This window comes from Vigna radiata, unplaced genomic scaffold (assembly GCF_000741045.1).
Source record: "Vigna radiata var. radiata cultivar VC1973A unplaced genomic scaffold, Vradiata_ver6 scaffold_246, whole genome shotgun sequence".
Taxonomy (NCBI): Eukaryota; Viridiplantae; Streptophyta; class Magnoliopsida; order Fabales; family Fabaceae; genus Vigna; species Vigna radiata.
In genome coordinates this window covers 380,248-390,890 of record NW_014541805.1, presented here as the reverse complement: position 1 = coordinate 390,890, position 10,643 = coordinate 380,248, and the positions used below count along the sequence as shown (strand labels likewise).

Here is a 10,643-nt window from a genome sequence, read left to right as displayed (position 1 = left end):
TAATGTAAATATGAGATAGACAATAACAACTCAGTTACAAAGTTAGTTATAGCCAAATCTTATTAAATATTTATGCAAAAGCATTTGATATTGACAGTGCAAAAGCATTAAATTAAATTTAAAAGAAAAGAACAAGCAGAAGTGAGAAGTCACTATTTTCTTACATTTTCTTTACTTCATAAAAGCAAAGATGGAATAACCAACTATCTTGGTTTCATAAAGTCATGCTACCAGTATGTTTGCTTCATGACAATAAAGCAATGAGATCATTGTAAGTCCATTTTTTCCTTTCTCTGTCCTCAGGGTGAAGAGAAGAGTACACTTCTTCACAGCTTTTAAGAAAATGACCTTTCCCAAACGCAGTAATGACCAGAGAATCTGTATTCAATTCTACTACTCTGTCCAGATAGCCCATTCTTCTCCATGATTCTAAAGCTCCTCTACCATCAAAACCAATTCTACTGGCATCCATTACAATTCCAACAGTGACAATATCAGGCCGCACCCGGTAGATTGGCAGTTGAGACAGTAAAATTCTCAAATGCCTGAAATCTTTCATCTTCACATAAGCCAACATGATAATATTTGCAACAGCAACACTCCAATTGATCTTGGAATCTAGCATTTCTTTAACTACTATATCCATTCCCTTTTTACTCAAAAGACATGCATAAGAAAGGAGTCGGAGACACCAGACAAGATCACTCTCACCAAATGCCGAACATAAATCTAGTGCCAGGTCTTCCAGTCGAGAAAACATGTAGTTCTTGATATAAACTTCAGCCATTTTTCTAATCACATCATCCTCTACACATGTTTTTGAATTCAAGACTTTCCTGTAAAATTTTTCCATCTTTTCAACAATCCCAAATGTGGTGTAAGCCTTTAGCATTGTAACAAAAGTATAAGATTGCAATTTCATTCTCTTTGAAAGCATTCTCTGGTATAGCTTTTCCATTCTCTGGAGTAGCCCACCTCGAGCATACTCCCGGATAAGTATATTATAAGTGATATGATCGGGAGGACATCCATCCAACTCCATCTTTTTCAAACACTCACCCATCTCATCATACATTTGAAATTTCCCATAGGCTCCAATCAAACCATCATAGGTTTCAGAATCTGGCTCTAAGCCAGATTCTTTCATCTCATCAAAAAACCGTAAAGCATCACTGAACTTACCAGCTCTGGATAATCCATGAATTATCGTATTATAAGTGTCCAAAGAAGGCTTCATACCTTGAGCTTTCATCTCTTGCAATGCAGCTAACGCCTCTTCCATCGTTTCATCTTCGCATAACAAGCCTATTATCTTGTTATAGTTGAACTCACTAATCCGAGATTTCTCAATGTTCTTCCACATGTCAAACACCTATTAATGCAAAGTGCTGAGAAAGTAAGGATTCAATTCACAAGGGAAGAAATGATACTAAAAAAAGTGTCATAAAACAGGATCGAATGGAATAAACCATAAATTTGGTCCTGAAGTGTTACTCTTCACTTTCTAAGTAATTTCCAAAGTACCAAAGTTATATAAGTAAGTATCAAAAAATTCAATATCTACCAGTTTTTTTCCTTATGTTAGCATATTTTACTTCCGTTCAGGGACCAATGAAGGGTTTTCCAATGCTTGGAAGACTACTAAGCAAAATTCCTAAAACTTGGGGATTGTTTACGTAGTTTTTTTTCTTTTACTTTTAAACCCATTAAGAGAAAGGCTGATACTCTACAATGAAATTTAAGGTTTATTTGGAACAGAAGCAACAATAAATTCAACGCTCGGAGCAATTTAGCTCCTTTTACGCAAAGTTATCAACTTTGTCACAAAAATTAAACATTGGCATAAGGGTCCCTACCTGAAGGATTTCGGCGAACCTTGTGGCATGTTTAAGGAACCTAACAGCAGCCCAAAAATGGTCTTTGGACCAATCTCCATCTTGGGCAAGTATGTTGACGGGGTTGGAATCCTCCCTCTCAAGCTTTACAAGTAGGGCTCTGAGGCTGCCATGGTGATGGTAAGTCTCAACCAGAAGGGTTCTGTGCTTTGTGTCTGAAACTGTGTCAGCAAAAGGTAATCGGTGGAAAGAGGCGTGGCAAATTTGAGTGGTGAGGGATGGGAATGTGGCATAGGGTTTTGGGAAGACGCTGCAGCTGCTCTTGCTCCTTCTGCAATTGGGATTCAACTTCAACAACAGCACACACTGATTCTGACTGTGAGTCACAGCATTCACCATTTTTCTTTAAACATTTCAATTTTCAACCCTCTTGCCTCCTTTTTTTCTATATAAAAAACTAAACCCTTTCATCCCACCCCTAATTTAAAACATTAAAAATATTAATATTTTGAAATATAAAATGTTATTAAAGAATAATAAAATTATATATTTAAACCTGTTAGATATAACAAAAAAAAAAAAAATAAGTGTTCCTACTCCAAAACGAGTCATCCCGATTGAATTAAGACAAAAATATACTGAAAGTAAAAGTGATTGCAGAAGTTTATTGGAAGAAATCAATTATTCTCGATCAGCTAGGCCTTTCTACGGCCGGGAGAAGACCCCACAAGGCCTCCACTGGTGTCGCTGGCGCCGGTGCCGGGGGATTACGCAGTTCCGTCATTTTCTCCCTCCTCATCTTCCAACGTCTCCACACAGTTTCCTGCTAGTAAATTTGCACGAAACTTAAATTTAGGTAATGTTTATCACAGTTCACATTTGATTGAATTTGAAGACTCTCCACATTCGCGCCACGTTTATTCTTTTTCCGCTTCGATTTCGCCGAGTAAGTGTTCGACGAAATGTCCCAACCATGCACTTCCTCACTGCACCGTTACTCGCGGTTCTGAAAATGGTGTAAGAAGATGGTTTATCTACAATCTCCGTTACTCTTTCTCTTTCAATGAAACTTGATTGGACTCAATGGTTACTTTTAAAAGCTATTTGACTTACAGAAGAACAGATAACCCTTTCAAAGTCTCCAGATTTCGTAGCATTTGCTTTTTCTCACTAGAAGCTACATGCTGGCATATATACGGTGGCTTGAGATATTATCATTCTGGATCAGAATGGGGTAAAAATCAGAAATTGAATCCAAACGAGAAGCCAAACAGGGTGGGGCTTTTCTGGGACTTAGACAATAAACCACCCAATGCAATCCCACCTTTTGATGTTGCCAATAAGCTGAGAATAGCTGCATCTTCCTTTGGGATTGTTCGTTACATGGTGGCTTATGCAAATAGCCACACTTTTAGTCATGTTCCTCAATCTGTACGGGAGAAAAGGAAAGAGAGGGAACTGTTGTATCGTTTAGAGAACAAGGGTGTCATCAAGCCAAATGAACCTTATCGTTGTCGGGTTTGTGGGAGAAAGTTTTATACTAATGACAAGCTTGTCAACCATTTCAAGCAACTGCATGAGCGTGAGCACGGGAAAAGGATAAACCAGATTGAGTCTGCTAGAGGGAGCAGGAGGGTGAAGTTGGTGGCTAAGTATTCTATGAAAATGGAAAAGTATAAGAAGGCTGCAAGTGCTATTCTCACACCCAAAGTGGGGTATGGTTTGGCAGATGAGCTCAAACGGGCTGGGTTTTGGGTTCAAACTGTGTTGGATAAGCCGCAGGCTGCAGATCGAGCATTGCAAAGCCACATTGTGGATGTCATGGATCATAGGCGGGTTGAGTGTGTGGTTCTTGTGTCTGATGATTCTGATTTTGTTGATGTGATAAAGGAGGCAAGGTTGCGATGTCTGAAGACGGTTGTCATTGGGGATATTGATGATGGTGTCTTGAAGAGGACTGCCGATACTGCCTTTTCTTGGGAGGAAATTCTGATGGGGAAGGCTAAAAAGCAGGCTGCTTCGGTTGTGAAAAACTGGAAGGATCGTGATATTTTGAAGAGGTTAGAGTGGACATATAACCCTGATGCAGATAAAAATAAATTGGATGTGGATGATATTGTAGCTGAAACATCTGAAGATGATAATATTGAAGATACCTCTGATGAAGTTGACGATGTCTATAAGGATGACAGAGGTTCTTGGTGGGAATTAGATTCTGACAATGATGTCTCAGAGGGACAGTCGGGCAAATTATCCGATTTATCTGTGCATAAGTGAACACTTGACCTTCTACTTGACCGAGTTTGGTCATCGAATATCTATTTATTAGTTGTCTCGTTTGCTTCATAGTCTTTATCAGCTCGCATTGTTTGATTAGTTCTGGTTCCTTGTTATGGATGTCTATTTGATATGTTTCTTTGGTGTTCAACTCAATAACAGCTATTTGCAGTTAAAATCAGGAAAAAGGACTTTGTATTGTATGTAATATTGAAATATTGTGGCCTTGTGCACCCATTTTTAAAATATTAAATTTGCAATATATTATATTTTCATTTATGTGTGGGGATGTTCATGATGACATCGAGGATCGAAGAGTTCATGTTGACGACGTTTAGGAGATTAGTGATAATGATATGAATAGGGTTGCATGTTTGTTATTATGTGGTGTTTAATTGCTATTCATATATTGTATTGTTATGGTTGGTTTTAACGATAGCTTACTCTATACTTGTTTGTTGTTGTTTGTGATTGTTACTATGATTGTATAATGATTTATACGTTAGCAGAGGATATTGCAAATGTTCTAGATGCATGATAGAGACACGAGAGGATGGAAAAGACTTGGGATTGTTAAAGTTTTTTTTTATGATTAAACTTTTAGAACAATATAATTGGGTTTATGTTATTTGGTTGTTATTTTTTATTAATTCCGAAACTATGTAAATGGGACAATGATTTTGGAACTGTTATGACTTTGTTTTAATTCTGCTTGTTTTGAATACTGAAGTTTTTATGAATACGTTTTTTGCACTACAATAATTTTGAAAAAAAAAATTGGCTTTATTACGACTTTGACACTCTGAAATTTGGGGTGTCACAGTCTGGTATCAAAGTTTGGTTTGTGAAATTCTTTTGAGCTTAAGGGGAGTGAGTTTGTTTAGTTCTGATGTTTAACTCTGGTTGTTCTAAGTGTTTCATGATGTGAATACTTTATGGAAATGTTAATGGATTCCTCGCATTGTTTGGTTCTATGCTCGACAGGAATTGTATTTGGACTGCACTATTGTGATGTGTTGTTGCTCCTAATGAGGTAGTTGTCATTGAAGTGGATATTCTATTATGAATGTTGACCTTTTACTTCCTCGAGTTCTTTGAGTTTTGTTTAGTTCATTGCCATATTCTGACCATATGATAATTTCAACTCTTACTGGAAATGGTGTGTATTATGTATTTTCTATTCACATCTACAATAAGCGATGATTGTTGGTGGTTATTGTATGATTCGGATGCTTCATAGTATTGGTGATATACCCTGGAAGTGAGTGGCTTGTAAAATTTTGTGATTTATTTCTCTGCTGTTTGTAAGTGCAGTGGCTGTATTTAGTGTTCATTAATTAGTGAAATTGAATGTCTAAGTGTTAAAATTAGTTTTATCATAAAATATAAATTCTGGAAAACTTGCCTAGTGCAGTGAAGTGTTCTAGTATGATTAAAAGATGAAATGGAGATCTTAATTGAATGGAAATGAGAAACTTGTAGTCTAGTGGTTAAGTTGAATTTGGTGTTGGAAGGGGATGCTAACTAGTTTTAATTCTAGAAAACCTTAGAATATAAGGGTTCTGTAATTGCTTGGCTGTTTTTGTTTTCCTACTCATGTTGATTGATTGGAAGCATCCTTTCCCTTTATTGTCGATGTCAATTAGGGGTAGTCATATGTTATTACAGGGCAGCAGCCCGATAGGTAAATATCCCCCTAATTTATTAGCTTATGACTGTTATCTGTGTCGAAAGTTGAGTCTGGAATATCTGGTATAGTATTTGAGTTTAATATGATTGTTGCTGCTGTTATGGAGATTGTTTAATGGATTGCGTTGGTGCAGCATCAAGCGTATTGAAGGGAGGATGCATTAATTGTTTGATTCTAATGTTGCTTGTTACCATTGCTTGACCAATTCACTGCTTATTGAAGGGAATTCTGGCGTGGAGAGTCTATGAATCTGTAATTGGTTGTAGGGCTGTTCTTGCTTGAGAATGTAAGATTTTAGTGTAGAATAGGGAGGATGAATTATGGTACTTGCTGGTCTATGTGTAGTGGCTAATTAGAATTATAAATTTATACAGGTGGTCTTAGTTGGAGTGCATAGGTGTTTAGACTAATAATGTATCTGAATTGATGTGCTGGTAATCCATGAATGCGTGAACCGAGAGACAGGGCAGCGTGGTGATTTTGGATCATAGCTGGATTCGGATATTAAAACTTGTGAGTAACCGTGAGAGGAGTAAAAGGTAGGGAGCATTCCTGAACAAATTCTGCAGTTTCCAAACCCACCCAGTATGAAAACAGTAGAGGTCCAATGCAGTAGACTTTTAGGCTAGTAGAATTCTACAGTTTTTATGGCCCAGTGTAGCATTAAGAATGGTTTATCATGGTTAGGATTTCAGAGGGAAAATTCTACAAGTCCTTATCAGGTCCAGATGCATCGTAAAATGGTCCAGGTTAAGGGAGATTTCAGGAGCTAGCTTTGGAGTCTTATACCCAGTCTAGGTCCACTTTGACAATACCTTGAAAGGATCTGGTTTTCTAAATGTATGGTGGTGGATTGTCCTCACCGTGTATGCGTGTCTGTCATGGTTAAAGTATAGGAATATTTGAGTTTGTTTGAGCTGCCAACCACTTTTATTGTACCTTAGGTTTATCCTAGACGCTTTTAATGGTATATTGCAGGACTATATTCAATTATTGACTGGTTTATAATTTCCTTCTTTATGTTTTATTTCTAGTGATTTATCATTTTATTAACTAATTCTTTATGACTAAAATGCCAAGCTCTTAATTTCTTTTTTGTTAAAACTATACAAAAGAATGACGTGTTAATATAAAATAAGTGAGAAATTCTATTAATTTAATTTCCTTACAGATGATTTTCTAAGTTTATTATTCACAAATAAAGCCTGTAATTTGCGCGTCACTTGCTATTCTTAGTTACGTAACTTATTCCTTTTTTAACAATTGTTAAAAATTGTCATTTTCTTTGTCGTTGAACTATTAAAAAAAGTGACAAGCAAGTCTATTCCTTTTTTAGTATTGTAATTTTTATATATTTCGTTCTTTTAAAATGAACAAAGTGGGTGAAAAAGTAGTATTTGAAGTATAACCCCCATTTCCTTGAAATGTAAGATAGTAAAAAATCTGTAGCATGACATGAAATGTATACCTAGTTGCTAAATTTGTTCAAAATGAAACAGAAGATTGACATGTAAAGTAAACCAAAGATCCTCAAGATATACAACCACAGAAATCCACAAAAGAGTGACCAAAGAACAATTGATAGATTGCAAACAGTATATCGATGTCAAAATTCAGAGTGAAATTGGAGACGAACACAGCTACCGATCTCCACCTAAGCAACAGCATAGACATGATGCCCAATTGAATCCTCTCCTCACTGTGGCATTTTCTGAGTCGGTAACAGTAGGAGGATTTACAGCTTCTACTCTCACAGCTTCATTTGCAGATGACTCAGGCTCATTACTTCTATTGGCATTTCCCATCGGTATAAAACTATGTACAGGCGAGTGCAGTATGATACCGTCGCTGTCTGTCATCTCAGCAAATATTTCTATAACCTCTATTGTCCCTAATCAAATTGCATGAATATAATTGTTAAGATGCATGTGTGTTACTGATAAAAACAAAAAACAAAAGGGGTGCATGTCTGTATTCTGCTATAAAATAATGAATGTGTATACCTGAATCAGAGCCCTGGTTTCCGTCCAAACTTCCACGGTTGATACCATTATCGTTAAAAGTGTGAGGTACAGATGAAGGAGGTAACACATCACTATTTCCAGACAAATTCTCAACAGAAGGAGTATCGTCACATTCTTTGTTTGCTCTGGAACTTGTTCCCATTTCATTATCTTGAGCACCTGATAGTGTACTTTTATCTGCGTTCTCGTTATTGTCCAACCTGATACCACCACTTGTTTCAGTTGTAGGTAAAGTAATCTGTTGTGAACTTTCACAAGCATCATCAGACTCTACTTGAACATCATTTGTAGATTTATGCAGTGTCTCCACATGAGAGTCTGGCTTTTCTGCTTGCAACTCCGGCATCTTTCCTTTCCAATCCCTTTCTCCTTGCAAAATACTAGGATCTTGCATTTGGTCATCATCTGTTACTTTTACATCTTCGGCTTTGGAACATGTTAAACGGGATAGAACAGATAAGAACAAATCTTAAGCAGCAAAAATTAAACATAAACACATTGGACCAAGAAAATCTTGGAGCCCGAGAAAATTTAACAAGATCATGTTATTTGTAATTGTCAAGAATGCTCCTTTTGAAAAACAAGTGTGCATTATATCCTAGAGAAATTTAAAAATAAGTTTCGGATCATTCTTTAAATCCACTGATACGTGTTTATGTTTTACTAAAAAATAGGAGACTCGTTACCTAGTGAGTGAGGATCATTATCAGAAAGGTGTTCCTTATCTGAAGGGTTGGAATCTTCAACGGCTCCAGAGCTGCCGCTGTGCCATGCATGAACTCCATGATCATCATCACCCTTGAGACCTGGTTCCAAGAAACCCAAGAAAGAGAGAGACTTTTGAACCAAAGAAACAAAACTGACTAAAAGAATGACTACAGATGCATAAAGGGGAAGAGATAGTGGTTTAAACTTCAAAGAAAAAGCACCTGGAGTGCGTGTGCGAGTTCGTCCCTGATCTTGGTTATCCATCTCCAATAGGAAGACGATGAGCCAAAGAAGAAGAAAAATATTAACAACAAATAACAGATATAGCATATTTTTACAGAAGCAGCTAACTAATATATAAAGATTATGAAAAATGAAATCACCATTTATCATTCCACTCAACAGTTATTCTGTTCTCTTCTCGCAACTGTCACACCACACTTCTAACGACTTTTCTGCTTTTAGTACTTTTACAGTTGCAAAATCCTGATGACGACAGTCTCTATAATATAGAGTAAATAAATAAAATAGAATCATTCTACCACGTTCTTTTAAATTTTTAAATATTATCTATATAAAATAGTAGTTTTCACATTTTTTTAGTCACTCGTCTTCATTCAAGTATGGAAAATAATACCTCCTAAAAAATTCACTCTCACTTGACAACCCTGTTTAATAATATAATAATATATATTAAAAAATTAATTAAAAATAAAATAAATATATAATTGAAATATTGTTATTTTAAGTTACTAATAACAAGTTATAAATACTTGAAGTACTAAAACTGAGTGTATTTTTTAGGACTTATTCCTTCATTTTAAGAGATTTTGAAGAAGTATTTTATTATACTGAAGAGAGGTAGATGGTGTTAAGTTGATATTGCATATATTTCCCTAATTGCCTATGCTCTCTACTAAGTCTCAATTACTTTTGCAAAAATTTCTAAAATAATCCTCCAACTTCATTTTAAGACTTCATCAAACATAATCAAATCATCTGAGTCTAATTATCGATAAAAAAAAAAAAAAAAACTAAAATGGACTCATTCATCAAAGTGAATGATCATAAAAAGAAAAACACTTTCATTTAAAATTAAAGAAAAATGAATTGTGTGACTTTTTGTGAGCTTATGAATATCACAATACAAATTTGAAGTGTAAAGTTGATCAAAATAATTTTTTTATGTAATGTCCTAAACGTTTATGTCACAGCAAAATCTCTTTGCCTTTTCTTACATCGCAAGATTCTTTTGTTGTTAATATATATACCTTTTTATTTTAATTTTTTTACAAAATATTCACCTTTTATGAAAAAAATATAAAATTATTTTAATCATAACTATAAAAATAAAAACAAATATCCTATATAATTTTATTATGGGTAATTTTTATTTATTTTGTAAGAATTTTTTATTATGGATAGTTATTTTAGTTTTTGAAAAGTAATTAAATTAAAAAAAGAGTTAAATTGGAAAAGATTAAATTTAAAAGGAAAACAAAGGGTAAAATTGATAATGTAATTATTTTGGTTTGATAAATTTTTATTTAAAGAATAAAATAAGAAAGAGTATGTGTATACTAAAGGAAAAATCTCCTGTTATTTTAGTTTAAAAATAATTAAATTTAAAAAAATCAAATTATAAAAAATCATTATTTAAAAAATAAAATAAGAAATAAAATGGGTATACTAAATAATATTTTTTTTATATAATGGTATAAAATAATCTAGTATCGTGTACACAACTAAACAGCATTAAAAAACAATTAAATAAAATAACATATTTTTTATTTACATAAAATGAAAATTTGTGATGGAATAATTTAATTGATAAAATTTTCAAGTGTATAATTAATTAGCTAACATTATTAATATTCACACAATTATATGTATGAAAATATTAAATAAATAATTAATAAAAGCGTAACATTACCAGGCTGGAATTGTATTTTCAGTAAATAATCTTAAAATTTAATTGATATTGCATGCATAAACAAGACCAAAAAAATTCAACCTGATTCATTCTATTTCTTTATACCAAAATAAACAATAATGTAATCTAGCTAATTTATCATACAATAACAACACGTGGGATTCTCAGAAATAATC

The 10,643-nt window shown here is 34.2% G+C and overlaps 3 protein-coding genes across 4 annotated transcripts; 1 reads left to right on the top strand and 2 right to left on the bottom strand.

Moving 5' to 3' along the window:
• Positions 1-77: 77 nt before the first annotated feature.
• Positions 78-2,311, bottom strand: LOC106778307 (pentatricopeptide repeat-containing protein At4g14190, chloroplastic). The gene is made up of 2 exons (XM_014666252.2): positions 1,857-2,311; positions 78-1,372 (listed from the first exon to the last, which is right to left on the bottom strand). Exons 1-2 carry the CDS (start codon positions 2,232-2,234, stop codon positions 245-247), a joined length of 1,506 nt encoding a protein of 501 aa, XP_014521738.1. The 5' UTR covers positions 2,235-2,311; the 3' UTR covers positions 78-244.
• LOC106778308 lies at positions 2,112-4,374 on the top strand. Its single transcript, XM_014666253.2, has 2 exons — positions 2,112-2,213; positions 2,496-4,374. The coding sequence occupies exon 2, from the start codon at positions 2,919-2,921 to the stop codon at positions 4,110-4,112; it is 1,194 nt and encodes a 397-aa protein (XP_014521739.1). The 5' UTR covers positions 2,112-2,213; positions 2,496-2,918; the 3' UTR covers positions 4,113-4,374.
• A 2,747-nt stretch (positions 4,375-7,121) lies between these two features.
• Positions 7,122-9,015, bottom strand: LOC111240663. 2 transcript variants are annotated; one of them, XM_022776144.1, is made up of 5 exons: positions 8,918-8,997; positions 8,756-8,798; positions 8,513-8,632; positions 7,806-8,252; positions 7,122-7,693 (listed from the first exon to the last, which is right to left on the bottom strand). In XM_022776144.1, the coding sequence occupies exons 1-5, from the start codon at positions 8,918-8,920 to the stop codon at positions 7,443-7,445; spliced, it is 864 nt and encodes a 287-aa protein (XP_022631865.1). In that variant the 5' UTR covers positions 8,921-8,997; the 3' UTR covers positions 7,122-7,442. The 2 variants fall into 2 exon arrangements, with proteins under 2 accessions (XP_022631865.1, XP_022631864.1); XM_022776143.1 differs by having other exon boundaries at positions 8,756-9,015.
• Between the last annotated feature and the right edge of the window lie 1,628 nt (positions 9,016-10,643).